The sequence below is a fragment of the Melopsittacus undulatus genome, chromosome 2, assembly GCF_012275295.1.
Source record: "Melopsittacus undulatus isolate bMelUnd1 chromosome 2, bMelUnd1.mat.Z, whole genome shotgun sequence".
NCBI lineage: Eukaryota > Metazoa > Chordata > Aves > Psittaciformes > Psittaculidae > Melopsittacus > Melopsittacus undulatus.
The window spans coordinates 91,591,090-91,606,482 of record NC_047528.1 but is presented as its reverse complement, the minus strand read 5'-3'; the positions used below and the strand labels follow the sequence as shown (position 1 = coordinate 91,606,482).

Sequence of the window (15,393 nt, the reverse complement as noted above, 5' to 3'; positions counted from 1 at the left end):
ATAGCTGACTGACTTCTCAACCTAAAACGAAAGGAGGTCAAGACTGCTATTCTAGCCAGTTCTTTCTCCCCTTATTTCTTCCTTATGTGTCATTAGGTGTTTCTTGTCTCATAATAGTAAGTTATGAGTGTTCTCTTGGGATTAGCTGTCCTGGAGTAGGATTGCAGGTATCATGGAATAAAGTCTGAAATGTGGCAAGGGCAAGTATTTCATCAGGGATCATATCCTGAACTCTGTTTTTGTTGATAGCTAAGATGGCTTTTGGCAACAGAAGACTGTGAACTCCTGTGTCTCTGTTTCAGTGACAGTCAGAAGTCATAAATGTGAGAATTACTTGGCTACTGTTCTTTCAGAGCCTTGTAGTTACAGTTTTAAACTTTTGACCCAGCTAGTTCTTGCTTACTGCTAACATGGCTGAGGGTTGATACCCCATCTTCAGAGAAACTATTAAAATGCCATTCTGTTTGGTATATGAACATGCTATGTGAGGTAGCCAATTTCCATCCACCTACTTGTAACAGACTTCACATCATGCGACTCTAGTCAGGCTCTCATGTTTAATAATGTCCTTCTTTCTGAATTCAGTACTGCTCTGTGAAACAAAAGCAATGGTTTAGAACAAGTTTCTTGTTGAGTGCAGTTGTGATTTATGTATATTGGCATCATAGGTTGTCTGTGACTTCCCTCCAAGTGGATAGATAACTGCTTGTTAATCACAAACATTTGAATCTCAAAAAAAACCCAAAAAACCAAAAATTGATCTGAATGAATAAAATAAGTTATTTTTTCAAACTGGGTTTCTTATAGAAGCTTTCATTGTGATTCTGGAGTCCAGATGCTTTGTTACAAATTACAAAGCTCTCTTTTCTGAGGCATGAGTGCTGAATTAACTGACTTGGTCCAGCTGACCATCGTCAGTTCGGAAGACCAGGAAAGCTGCAGCTTTATAGTCCTGTTAGTGGACTTTGGAGAAAAGAGTATGCAAGAACGGAAAATTGCAAGTTGAACTGAAACATTGGTATTACAACTGTTCTTTTGTGGAATCGTTACACTTTTAGCCCTGTGAAGTCAAATTCTAAGTGAGAACTCCCCGCTACTGGGATTTCTGTGTGCATATATGGGAGCTTTCTGCTTTTTTAGGGACATGTGCAAGTGCAGAACTTTCTTATTTTTTTAACCTAAGTTGCTTGATATATGTGCTGGGAACCTGTGGCCTGAGGTAAAAAAAATGCAAGAAATCAAACTTTTAAAGTAATTGGTTCAACAATTTAGAATCAATGGTATTTTTGACTATCCAATTTAAATATTGTTTTGACTTTTCAGTCACCAAGATGTTGATAAGTGAGATTGTGTTTCAGGTTAAGCAGAAAATCAGCAGAAATTAAAAGTCAAAAAGTAGACATGCCATCAAATGTCTTACATGTATTCACCCATTCTTGCAGGACTGTTCAGTATGTCTTGAAAAGTAAATGTACACTATATTTACCAAGTAGTAAAGATGGATGATTAATTCTCTAGTAAAAATAGAGTTTAGATTTTAAGAAAATACAGTAGTGAGAAAAAAGCGTATCTAGTTTTTACATGGTCTGACATGCATTATTATATAAAGGAACTACGCTATCTTTGAGAGAGATAGCTGATGCATTAGAATCTTTGCACATATTTTCCCCTGTATTTAACTGTAAACTCATGAATTTCATATTATATATTTTTAAATTTCAAAAAGAAGGCAATAATCTGTTGCCCAATTCACAGGTGAACATAAGATGTTAGGTAGAAACATCAAAACAAAAAAGATGCAAGTATTTTTAAAAGTTTACACTCAGACATTTAACTGATATTTTCACTGTATCTTTAAATATTAGAGGACAGTTTCAGAGCTTAGTAGGATCTATATTTGTGTTCAAAATCACAAAGCAGTTTTTGGTGGATATTTTACAGAAGAGTTAGAGTAATTTTCTGTGCAGTGTTGACTTAGTTTATAAGGGTTTTAGGTCAGGAATTTTTTTTTCCACCCCTATGGTCATCTTGATACTTCATCATGTCACCAGAGGCACCAAAATGCACACAAAAAAAGTTTTCATCTATCATAGTTATTTCATGAAGATTTGGGTTTGGGTTTTCTATCCATACCCCTCCCCCCTTTATTTTTTTCCTTCTTAAGTAAAATGTTTGAAGATCTAATTGTGAAAATAAGTGGGAGCTTGTCGGCAACCAGTTAATTTTCCGGAGTAGCTTGTTCTGCTTGCTGGTCTTTCAGAAGTATTGAATTATAACAGTGGAGTAAAATACCAGTGGTCTGTCAGTGGGTATTTATCATACATTTTTACCTCAGCCCTCTTAACATAATAATGAGAAGTCAAAATTAAAAGTTGAATTGATGGGTGGTGTTTATATACTTTTTTCTGCCGATTATATTCTCTTGCAAGATTTAGATTGTAAGGGAAATAGGGATTTCCCTTGCTGGTTAGGTGCTTGATTTTTTTACATCTTGCTTCTAAATTCAGTCTTCAGCAGTAATTGTGCTTCCAGATTTCAACTTCTGATTCCACATGTATTCCTTCAGTGGCGATGTTGGGTGCAGTGTGCCTCATGGCTTGTCTTCTATGTTGTACCAACATGAAACCTTGTAGAGAATGTCCTCCCTCTGGAGGAGTCATCAGAAACTGAACGGATGTGTGTTAAATGTAGAATGTGCTGAACTTTCATTAGTGAACAAAGAAAAAATTGTACTTTACTCTGTCCTCCATTGTTAGAGGAAAAATCAAGATACAAGTAGACCATGAACCAATGAAATGTCACCTGACGGATGTCTGAAACAAGAGCTGAGAGGTGCAGGGTCTGTCCCAGTTAGTGTCTGATTCTTTGCCTGTGGAATTTGGCATTTTTCAGGATGTTACGGAATCTAGTACTTTAGCTATACGGTTTGCCATTCTTCTGCAACTTGAGATCAAGTGTTTTATTTGTCTCTTGCTTTGCAGTTACTTCTTGCCATCTAATTTCACTTTCCCAAAAAGGAATTAATTCAAGTTACAGTGTTTGCTACCTATAGCTTGATAAACTCAGCAGTAGGAGTCAAGAAGCTGAGTACAGTGTGCATTGGAAGAAGGGTGGAAGTTAAAAATGTAGGTAATGTAGGCTAGTGAGCTAAGCAGTTTGTTGGAAGACATAAACATCTGAGGCCAGGGAAGATGAGCTGCTGAGGCTGGGCACTAGGTTTTTTTTTTGTCTTTTGGTACAGGCAGTCCAGAAAGTTGCTCTGAGCAACCTTAAAAGGCATGGTTTTTCTGGCTTTCATGGAATCCATACACAAAATTCATATCTTTGAAAACAACACCTGACAAATTTTGAGTTATGACACAGATGTTAGGAAAGAGACAAATAGGAATTAATGACTAATAAATAATTAATCACAATGAAATGGGAAGAAGCATTTCAACTAGGTAATAATTACATGAGGATGATTTCTGGATTTGTTGTGTATGAAAACTTGTGTATGTTGAAACAGTGAAACTATTAGTGTTTATAAGCTCTGTAAGATAGGAGAGGGAGGCTAACTGAGGTAGGTATTTTCAAGTCATTAACTGCATTAAAAACTCACCTCATCTTTGCAGGAGGAGAGACTTCAGCATGCAAACCTTCATCTGTTCGGCTTGCACCATCGTTTTCATTCCATGCTGCTGGCCTTCAGATGGCTGGACAGATGTCCCATTCGCATCAGCAGTACAGTGATCGGCGTCAGCAGAACATAAATGACCAACAGGTTTCTGCCTTATCATATGCTGACCAGATTCAGCAACCTCTAACGTTAACAAACCAGGTAAGTGATAACAAAAAAGTAATTCTAGATGTAATATTTCTTTCTCTAAATATATTGTATATTCATAAGTTACAGAGTATATATTTTTGTGGTTTGGTTTGGTGTGGTTTTTTGTGTTTGGTTTTTGATTTTTTTTTGTTTTTGTTTCATTTTTGTTTTTTAACTAAGTCTTGACTTTTCAAGTATGGGTGGATGAATAAGTTTCTGGTACATACTTATTGTGATAGTCCAAATGGAAAGTTGGAAAGAGAGTTTTAATTATTTTTTGTTAGGTTGCTTTTTCTTTTAGGATTGTTTGATGCTAGAATGTGATTGTTTATTACTTATTCTAACGGACAGTGTTTTAAAGCAGAGTCACTATTTAGTGTACTTGGAATGGAGAGGTTTGCATGAAAGATGCTTTATTAAGGAAGATACGCTTTATTTGAAAGAAAAAGCAAAATCTAAAGCTATGTGATCATTGGGGTTTTGCTACTGCTAATTTACTACTTAGTATTGCAAAGAGGTAAAATGAACACAGGGATTATGTTGATCATGGATGCTTTTGAGCTGTCAAGATTAGTGTTTCTTCCATACTGCTTTTTTATTGCTAGAACTGCTGAAGTAGTATTGTCCTGTGTAAGAGATTATTCTACTGCTTCCTTAAAAATGGCACAGCCCAGTTGTGGAGACATGAATTCAGATTTTCAGAGCTTAAAATTCAGAATTCTCTTAAGTCACAGCTTCAAAATTTGGTGCAGGATGATAAGGCATGTTCCACTTAAAAGAGGATGGAGTGCAATGCCTTTTGCTGCTAGCAGATTCAGGTCTATTCCTTGTATTTAAGATGGCTTCAGCAGATATATGCACAGTACCACCAAGAGATAGTCTGTTGGTATTGCTTTGTAGGTGGGCACTTATGCAGAAAGAAGGAAGGATTAGAGAGGATGGGAATGGTCAAGCTAAGTGCCAGGATATTTGATACTAGGATTTGGAGATCTGTAATGACTAGGGAGGGCTCTATGAAGGCTGGCAAGGAGTATTTTTTACTTTCATGAGAGCCACTCAGTAGGAAGAGTAAATCTGCTCATATATAATGGTATTTACCTTGAGAAATCTATAGATGTATTTTGTTGTAACTTTTTTTTTTTAGGTTAAAGGTTCCCCATAACCTGCACAATGTGGTTAGGGTATCAGTCAGCCAGTTAAGAAAAGTTACTCTGTTCCTTAAACCCTTCAAGGAGCTTATCTGAGCACTGTGATCTGGCATTGTATTTGTGAGCTTTAGTGTACATCAGTGCTTAGTTGTTCATGTTTTTAAACCAAACAGCAAAATCAAGGCACTTCAGGACATAAGGCCATCAGTTGCTGTTTGTTGTCACAGTGGCTTTAAAATGGTAGCTGAATAATAGAAAGCTGAAGAACACTTCTTGGAGAATAGCCAAGAGTTCTTGACCAGAGAAGGCAGCCCACTGAAATGAGGATGTAAACGCAGGAAAAAGCTGTGGTTGTATCTGGGAAGTTACCCATATGAAGAAATGATCAGCTGGCCACCTTGATAATGCCATTCAAGCTGTCTTTGCACCTAGGTCTTTTCCAGTTCTGTTTTGGATTTTCTGCATTATTCTGTTGTCTTATTTTACTGTAATTGCGTTGCAGTCTTAATAGTTCTCTGCTTAGGCAGCTCAGAAGTGTTACTCCTTTATGAGCTGCTTTCAAGGACCCTTGATTTTGACAGTGGTCAACTTTTTGAAGTCTTCTGATTACTTGTTTTTTGGGACTCTTTCCTCCTTTGAGTTACTGTGCTTTTCTCATCAGCAAGGCCCATAAAAAGTTCTCCAGGTTGGTATGGAGGTGTTCTGTATGAGCTTCTGCTGAGGAGTCTCAATGGCTTTTTGCCTTTGCACTGGTTCGTCTGATCTGCAAAACCAAATGCAGCTAACATCTGTATGGTAGAAAGTCAGATCATCTGCTCTAGTCCTTGTCTCTGCAAAAACTTATTCTTTCTCTTTCAGTAGCCCTTTTGTCAGCTCTAGTTCATTTTGATTAAAACATAACTCTTAAAATTTTTCTTCTTATGGAAGTCATGACCCTCTATTGTTGAAGGCTTTGTTCTGTGTTCTATTTCTCTATTGCTGTGGACTACCATCTTACCTTTTGCTCCAGCTGTAATCTGCATATCATCTAGGTTTTCGTGTTTAGATGATACATCTTACAGATTCTTTCTTTATGACATTTCTACAGGAATCCTTTTTATTCAGGGTATTGCCTTGAATGTGCTGCAGCTTGTCCTTGATAAAAGCAGTTCTGTTCTGTATATGTCAATTCCGAGAAATTCTCTCAGAGATCATTTTCTGAACTGTCCTTATGCAGCTGGTTTGTGCCTCTCTTGGAACCTCCTCACCAGTAGCTCTTTCTGCTATGTGCTTGTCTGTTTCCTGAAGCTTACAGTGTCAGACTAAACTTTTAGTAATGGCAGCCTCTTTTCAGTTGCATAAAGTGACATAGTCCTGTGTTTTCAAATACATACGGTTTAAGATAATATTTTTAACAGGGGCAGCAAAAAAGAATAGGCTGAATGTTAGTTGCAGAAAGCTTGATAGATTGATCTGATATAGCCATGAAAAACGGGAGGAAGAAAAAGGTGACTTTTGGTGGATACAAGAAGTGTAATTCTTAAAGGATCTTTTTAATGCAGTGCCATGCATCTGAACAGACAAGTCGTTAGGTCTCTGAGCTTCAGTTTTCCAGATTTCCAAATGCAGTGGTGGTCATCAGCAGCTTAGACTATAGGGTCATCTTTGGTGCCACCGGTGTGTAGAAGTAGCCAGTTTAGGTGCAAGCGTCCAACAGTTGATTAATAAGCTAGTCGCCAGCCCCTTTGCTCCTGAGAGTGCTCCTTGTCGATTTAGTGGCCGGATGGTGGGTCAGTGAAACGGGCGGGGAGTCTCCCAGGCTCGGCGATGATTATGCTGGGAGCGCCAGGCAGAATTCTTTCCCGAGCTCCAGCCACCATCTGCCGGCCAGAGCGCTGCACTGCATTGCCTGACTGCAAGGCGGTGCTCTGCCTCGGCAAACTGCCTTTGGCTGGGAAAGCCAGCCCTCTCCTCAGTATTCCATCATTCAATAAACTCCCCCCTATTTAATAACTTGACATATTTTAGACTGGATCTTTCATCGAAGGAGCTGAGAATACAAATGCTACAAAGGTTACTTTCTAGTTCGTTACATTTGCTGAACTTTGAAACAAAGTATTTTGTCCAAATACAACCAGAATTTAATTGCTTGAAGATAAAAGCCAGAATGCTGAAGTTTTATAGAAAGGGTAGCAAGTAGCTCCTCTCTGAAAGTACATTTCTTTAGGCTGCAGCAAGATGCACAAGGATACTGCTTGTCAGTTGCTAAGAGTAGCGTTAAGTTTTAGCATGTAGAACAGCAGCATTTTCTGTAAACAATGTCATTTTGATAAATAGCAGAGATGATCTGACATAGTATGTTTGTTCAGGTTATTTTTGTGGCTTTCTTTTTACTGAGGACTGACTCCCTTTTTGGAGAAGTATTGTTTTGTTCGAGTTTCTCTAATGGTTTTCATTCATAACCGAATAATGGGGAAGTAAGGCTTGAATGTTAATTTATTGGTTTTATTCCTATTCTGCCCTACTTGGCTTTTTTATTTGTAATAGCTTGCAGACCATATTCTGGTATTTTATGAATCATTCACAGTTGCTGATTAAAGGTCAGGAAACAGAAATGTCAATTTATATTAAATTTTCATAAATTATGTGTATTTATATTACACATTACCCTTAAAATATTATTTACATAATCTTTTCTTGCACCTATTGCTTTATGGCTACGGTCACCAAAACCTCATCATTGCAAGGAACAAATACTGGGAAGATACTTCAAAGCTGGCCAGATTGCTTTGTTTTTCGCTTATTTATGAGGTCTTGAATTACAGTTAAAAACTTCCAGCTCTGTCCTTTTTTATTATTTTTATTTTTTCTTCAGTAGTTAGGCTTAAGGCTTCTGTTTCCTGAAAACCGTTGGATTGTGTTTACTTTAAATCTGTGATTCACAAAGTGCCAGGCCTGCTGCTAGGATGGGGTCTTACTCTTGGTTATGTGGTCTTACCTCTCTGATGAGTGTCAGACAGTTTCAGGAAAGCAGTAAGAGCATCCAGCCTGGAGTGAGTAGAAAAGATGAGATCTGTGGGACCTTTCTTCTTTAGCAGTAACAAACAGTAATATTTCTTTGTCCAGTTTAAACTGGTTGCAGCTTGAGAGTTCAGCGTGGCCTGATGTGAATATGAGATAAGAACTTAAAAGTTTTCAGAACTTCAAACAAGTATTTCTTTTGGGCTGTGCTAATGTTTATCTTCATCGTGGAAACTCAGACTGCCTGAAACTTTTTTAAGTACAAAAGACTAGAGAATTGATTTACTTGATAAAGAAGTTGAGGTGAGATTCCTGGCTAGATCTTGGTAACAAATTCCAACAATCTAGCTTTTACAAAGTACCTGGAATTTAAAAGTCAGGCTGACTGCTGAACATCTGTCTCTCTATATGTATCTAAGATCATTTATCACCTGCAGAATTCTAGGTTTTACTGACCAGATGCTGGCCAGAGATTTTATTGATTGCAAAGTCAGTGTGTTCTAGCAGGCAGTAGCAAATCCTTCACTTCAGTTACTTCAGCTATCTAATCAGCAACATTATTATTAGTGATGGTCAGACTTCACCAGCATCTGCAGTGAATGTGAGCATGCAGTTTGTTTCAGTAAAAGTATTTCTTTCACTTTCCATCTGTTTCGGATGTATTTTAGAAAAATACATTTATTCTCTGGCAGTAAGAATTTCAGAGTGGGGTTTTTCATTCCCTTTGTCTTACTCTCCACTACTCCTTGTTAAAATTATTAGGCTGAATCAGATAGGATGAAATCTTGGCAGATGACCCTTCTTTTCTTGCTATCTTTATTTATTTATGTAATTTTAAACTTCCCTGTTTCTTACTTTTATTCAGTGACCTTATTTATTTGGGGAAGGATGCTGGGATAGGAGGGAAATACTCATATAACACAGGCAGTGATTAAAGTAATTGAACTGAAATTCTGTCCCTACCTCCATGCAGTTCTGGCTCTGAGAACAGTTAGTTTGAAGAATAGTCCTGGATTCATCTTGTTTTGTTCTCTGGCACATAAACTGTTTTCTCTTTGGCCACTTTTCTAAAAATCTGAAGTTTACTGTGTATTATGAGAAGTGTTACTGTGGCTTGTGGTTATAGAAACTAAACATCTGTTTTGTTGACCCTCTGGAGACATCATCTATTGTGTGGCTGCTCACCACCATATGGGATTAGTGTTGACTTCCTGTCCTATATTACTGTGATGCAAGGTTTTTGAATAGCAAGAGGCATAGGAGATGTGTTTGGTCCATTTAGTTCTTCAATATGGGAGTCTATTAAGTAGACTATTACAACTGGATTCTTGCTAAAATCTTCATGATTTATTCTGTTTGTAAAATGGAACATGTACTATATGCAAGCAGAATTTCTCATTCTTTTTTAAAATGAATGTAGATGGTGATATATCTTTCTTTTTAAAACTAAAACCTGAATTAAAGCATTCCATTAACAGAATATATATGTGCTCAGAATTTCCTGTAATCAAAGTAAAATGCCTTTAGTAAGGAACAGTGTCATCTAGTTTTTAGATAACAAAGTGTATATCCAAAGAGAGAGAAATAACATTGTCTGTTTCTTCAGTCATTAAACCTCAAAGACAGTGCTACTTAAAATAATATACCTGAATTAAGGTCATAGTTCCCTTAAAACACATTTTGTCTCAAATGTATTGAGTGGGCTTTTGATTGCCCTTTTTTCTGTTTATTAGATTTTTATTTGTTTAGGCTAGTTAAAGGTTGCTTCTCAGCACTATCTCCTGTGTGTTTGGTGAATAGGTAAGAAAATCAAATTTCCGTTTTTCACTCATAATCTTCATCATGATGCCATCCCAGTTAACTGAGCTGTTTCCACTGACGCCTAAGTGTGGACTGGTCAGAATGTGATGGGTATTTACTGACATAAATAACTGTAAGGAAAGTAGTTTCTTGTCTCACTCTTGAAATACAAGCATATCTTTAGGAAGATCTGAGGTTGCAGTGTTGCTCTCTGGCCACCAGATAGAGACTGAAGCTTGTGCAATAGGATTTTTCTTTTTCTTTCAATTTCCCCACGCTCCCCCCCTTTTTAATTCCTCTGTTGTGGCTGAGCTTTCTTTGAAGCCAAGAGGGAAATCAGTATTACCCCAGTGATAAATAATTTGAGAGTGTTAATGTATAAAGTGGTTAATGACCACTTTGTTCATAGTCTTCCATCTGGAAGAAGGGAACAAGAGGCTTCCAAAGGATCTTGGAAAAACAAGAAAATGTTACAAATTTTGTGATATAACAGGGGGAGGAATGAGAGGTCAGTTTTCTCTTTTCTCCCTCTCAAAACTTTATGAACCCAGGAGAGCAAAATAGTGCCTGTTAAAAAAGTTTGTACAGGTTATAAAGTGTGTCCTTAGAAATGTGTGTCTGTCTAAATGCACAGTTAAAAGCACAGTTTTCAAATAAGGTACTGGCTGCAAGCAACATAGGGGCAGCCTGCAGAACTGAGTATTTATGATTAGGGAACAAAAACAAATTAGCTTTTTTCCTTTTTTTTTTTTTTTTTTTTTTTTTTTACCAGGCTGCTTATTTTGGAGTTTAAGTAAGAATGTTGGGGTGTTTTTTTAAGTAGGCATGCAAATTTCACCTATAAATTGGAAAATAAATATGAATGTTTGTCGTACAAATTCCATTTCCAAATCATAGCAACCTGATGTCTGGATAGTTGATCTGAGCAATGGAGTTCATCCACACTGAGACACTTGTAGCCTGTGTAACAGACATGCTGTGCTGGTCACGTCAGCCTAGGATGGAGACTGGTCGCTCCCTATATTGGTACACCACAGCATGGTTTCTTCTAACAGCAAAATTTGCCAGTGTCCCAATAATCTCTTTAAGTCAGATTAAGAAATTTAAGGGAAATACGTGCATTTGAAAAGCCTGTAACAGTTGGGATTAGGACTAAATGCTGTTACGTGCTTTGGGAGAGAACCAAAAGAGACCACATTTAGTTATGAATTGTTTATTAGTTCACATTTGTTTGATTGGTGGCACGAAAGAAGAAACAAAATTGTTTTGTAAATGTCAATTAGTTTGTTTAGGAAACTTTAAAACAGATTTCCCTGATGTTTATAAAATGGCCATGCTTGTAATAATAAAAGAAGTAAGAAATTAATTTGGTAAACGTGTTTGAGGGAAAGTAATGGTAGTGGGCACATCCAAAGGTGAATTGACAGGAGCAGACACCTAGGGCATGACTTGGGTTACAATTCCCGGAGGGAAGTCTAACTGTATTGCATTGTCTCTGTGAAGCATTTCCTAATCAAAAGAACACAAGTCAGCAGTTTTTCAGGGGTGTAAGAATGTTTTGTGGGTATATTTGGAGAGGGGTGCATCAAAGGTTTGAATTGCTGTTTCCGGGGAGCATTCAGCTATGTACCTGTTGGGAATCTCAGCTTCACACAGACACAGTAAACTGACTGCAAGTGTTTTGCCTTCCCCCTCTGTCTTTAGTTCTGTCACTTTTTCATCCTCTGTCTTGCTCGCTGCTTTAGGCTTTTACCCCCATGTTGGTCTGCGCTTCCACTGGAGGAGTGCATGAGCTTAGCTTTCTAGTATGGTTGCTTGGGTACCTGAGTCCAGGTCCAGTTTCAGAAGCAGAAGCTCTTGTCGCTTCTGTTTGTAAGAACTACTTTGGGTCACTTCAATGTGATTTTGTTAATTGGTCGTTAAGGGGAAAAAAGAAAAAAAAAAGAGGTGTTTGCGCAGCCACTTTCGTACATATTAAGTAATACCATAAAAGGCAGAGGAGCAATTACACTTTTCTGGTTGATTTATTAGTTAAGGAATACTGATACAAAACTCAGTTTCATTATTTTTGTTGATGGTTCATGATCTTTCCTCAGCTTTGCAGGACATGCAGGAGGTTGCATGTCAGTATTTAGCTGTAGTAGGAGGCAGCAGAAAGATGAAGCATTTAGAAGTGAAGAATTATGAGTGTCAGCATACTGGATGGCATGAGAGTTGTAAGGCAGAATGTGGTGGTGCTCAGTCACCTAACCCTCTTAGTAGTGAGTAAAGAAATAGAAGTTGTTTTACCATACATAACAATCATAGCATGGTTTGGGTTGGAAGGAACCTTAAAGATCATCTAGTTCCAAACCCGTGCCGTGGGCAGGGACACCAGGTTGTTCCAAGCCCTGTCCAACCTGGCCTTGAACACTGCCAAAGATAGTGCAGCAACAGCTTCTCTGGGCAGTCTGTTCCAGTGTCTCACCACCCTCATAGTGAATGAAATAAGCTTTTCTCCAGTGGAATTGCTTAAACTTGTCCAGTGGTTTTCTGTTATTGGGAAGAGAAAGAATAGAGATGTAGGCTAGGGGAGCAGTAACACTAGCCTCCCCTCTAAGCTCCCCATCCCCGCCACCCCATCCCTGACACTGGCGAGATAGAGGAGTTGATAGAGCTTGTCTGGTGCTACAGCTGGGCTGCTAAGTAAAGCATCCACTGAGCAGATAGTTAGCTTTAGCCAAATGAAATGGTTCATGAGTTAGTTTTTTCTGCCTTCTCTTTACTGGGTCTGTTGCTCGCCTCCAGCTTGCCACTTGGAACTATCTTTCAAGGAGCTTTATCTTCTGGGATTTCAAACAAATCTTAGCAGGAATAGAAGTTGCTTGGTAGATGCAGAATTTACATGGCATATGTGTACAAAAAAAAAGAAGCACGCTAGTGATTTTATCACACTTGAATCTTGTTTCTTCAGGAAAACAATTAAAAAAATAACATGGTATTGAAGGTTATTTTCTGCCAACATAGTCAATTGTAGGAAACACAGATGAGGAACATAACTACTTTTTCAGGGATGTTGTTTTAAAACTTTGAAAGCAGGTACGGTGCTCATGTTCATTCTTTAGATTTCTTCACATTTTCTTTGGGTTTTAGATTTAGATTTACACCTGGATGTTGTAGAGCATGGTAGATCTGAGGTGATTTGTTTTTGAATTTTATACAGTTTAGGTGTGGCAAAATGCTACAGTTCTGCAGCAGTTAATTACTGTTAACATCTGTTCATGGTTTTAATGCAGCTATACGTGAAATATGGTTACAATTCATGTATCAGTCATGAGATGGAGGAGTAATGTCAGCAAGATTCTCAACAAAAGAGTTGTATTTTAACCAAGAGAAGAACTATTGGGATTAAGCCTGTTAGGCATAATGGGAGGAAAGAAGTCTTGCGATTTCTTTCTTCTTTACTTTATTAATTAAATATATTAAAAAATAACTTAATTTCTTTTGATTCCAGTATTAGTTTTTCTTTTTTTTAATGTTTGCTTGAAGAAAAAATGTTGCCATGAAATAGATCATTTCTGTGAGGAATACCGCAATTTAGTGTAGTAATTATATCCTTACATTCCTAACTTGTTTTGTAATTATGATAATGGTCATATTACAGAGGCGGATGCCCCAGACTTTCCGAGATCCAGCCACTGCTCCCTTGAGGAAGCTCTCCGTAGATTTGATCAAAACATACAAGCATATTAATGAGGTAATGACTCCATCTGTCTTTGTAATGTGTATTGATTTGAAAGTTTTGCTTACAATACATTACTAAGTATATTTTCTGTTAATTATCTCACAAAGAGATAAGGGGAATCAAGCTTTCTGTTGTTAATATCTCACTGATCATCACTGATGTCATCATGATCTGCTTTCTGTCCAGCACATAGGAAATATTTCATCCTTGAATTTGTTTTCCCTTGTTTTATAAACAAATGCTGAGCTTTTCTGTTGCATGATAAGGAAATACTCATAGCTCATGCTATAAACCTTTATGGATGTGTCTAAGGACTTGCAAGAAAAATATGAAAGTTAAATATCCCAAGTTATTTAATTAAATATTGCTGGCAAATGTAAAGTATAAAAATCGCATGGTTAATATGGTTTCTAACTCCTTGGAAACTGTAGGGAACATGAAGGGATTTCTTCAGTGATTACTGATGTCCTTGGAATTGTCAGTCTTGTGGAAAAGCAACTGATAATTCTTGTTTCTAGGCTACTAGTAGTTTTTAATTTTACTGTGTGTATATGTATCATTCCTTTTTGGACCTGTGAACTTTAGGGATCAGTGTTTCTAGTACATTTATTTAGATCTCCTTTCTGAGTTTTAAAATTATTCATCAGGACTTTGCTTTGGTATTATGACTTGAGTTCAAATATACAGGTAGCAGGAGAAGATTGTTTGTTTTTCCAGTAGTAAAAGTTGCATATTAAAATCACAAGATTAAGTATGATAATTATAAAAGCTGATCCTATTCTTTATTGTACCAATGTTCTAAAAAGTGCTCTTAAGTAATATATTGTCTACATTTAGGTTTACTATGCAAAAAAAAAACGGCGGCATCAACAGGGCCAAGGAGAAGATTCCAGTCACAAAAAGGAGAGAAAAGTTTACAATGATGGCTATGATGATGACAACTATGACTATATTGTAAAAAATGGGGAGAAGTGGATGGATCGTTATGAAATTGACTCTCTAATAGGCAAAGGGTCCTTTGGACAGGTATTGTGTATCAGCTGAGCGACCTATAATTCATGTGAATCATAATATGCATTTTATTTGAAGTAGTATTCCTGTTCATTTTGAAATCAAACTCTTAATCCTATTACACCAAGTGCCTGCTCAAGACACGTTTTGTTCGGGTTCCTGTTACTGCAGATAATGTTTGAATATGCTTCGTTATGTACATCTGGTGATGCATTTTGCAGTGAGCAACTCCTCAGCCTTTTGCCATCAGTTCACATTTTTAGCTGTTTGGTTTGGGGGTTTAAATTAAAACAATAGCCTAGTGCTAGGGATTACCTACTAAAAATGTTATTTATTAGCATTTGTTTTTACTGTTTGCTGTAGCCAGTGCTTGAGAAAAATGCTGGAAGCAGGATGCGACTCTTCTTTTGTTGCTTTTGTTAGTTTTTCTCGGATTTTGCCAGTTTTACAGTATTTGTTTGATGATTTGGGAATTCCATTTGGATATAATGCTTGCCTCAGTGAAGCTCAGTGGAGCCTCGGTTCTGTGACATCACTGCAATAATCATCACATCATTTATTGTGGCTTTACAGTAGTATCAAGTAGGAGAAGAAATATAATAAAAGTAATCTAGTTGGCAAGAACAAAAGTTCTCAAAATATTTTCTCTGAATTCAGAAAGTGAAGAAAGTTTAGAGAGTGAGTTTTGCTGTATTTTGAAAACTGGAGAGATTTTACTGATGTGTTTGACTTTTCTCTTTCAGGTTGTAAAGGCTTATGATCGAGTGGAACAGGAGTGGGTGGCTATCAAAATAATAAAAAACAAGAAGGCTTTCTTAAACCAAGCCCAGATTGAAGTGCGACTGCTTGAGCTTATGAACAAACATGACACAGAGATGAAGTACTATATAGGTATTTGAATA

General features: G+C 37.2%; 1 protein-coding gene across 1 annotated transcript in view; it reads left to right on the top strand.

Annotated features, from left to right (window-relative positions):
* DYRK1A (dual specificity tyrosine phosphorylation regulated kinase 1A) overlaps positions 1-15,393 on the top strand; it is an 89,488-nt gene that overhangs the window by 60,671 nt on the left and 13,424 nt on the right. Inside the window, exons 3-6 of the mRNA XM_034074466.1 lie at positions 3,615-3,820; positions 13,400-13,492; positions 14,318-14,506; positions 15,235-15,382. Of these exons, the coding sequence (XP_033930357.1) occupies positions 3,615-3,820; positions 13,400-13,492; positions 14,318-14,506; positions 15,235-15,382 (636 nt within the window). The remainder of the gene's footprint in view (positions 1-3,614; positions 3,821-13,399; positions 13,493-14,317; positions 14,507-15,234; positions 15,383-15,393) is intronic.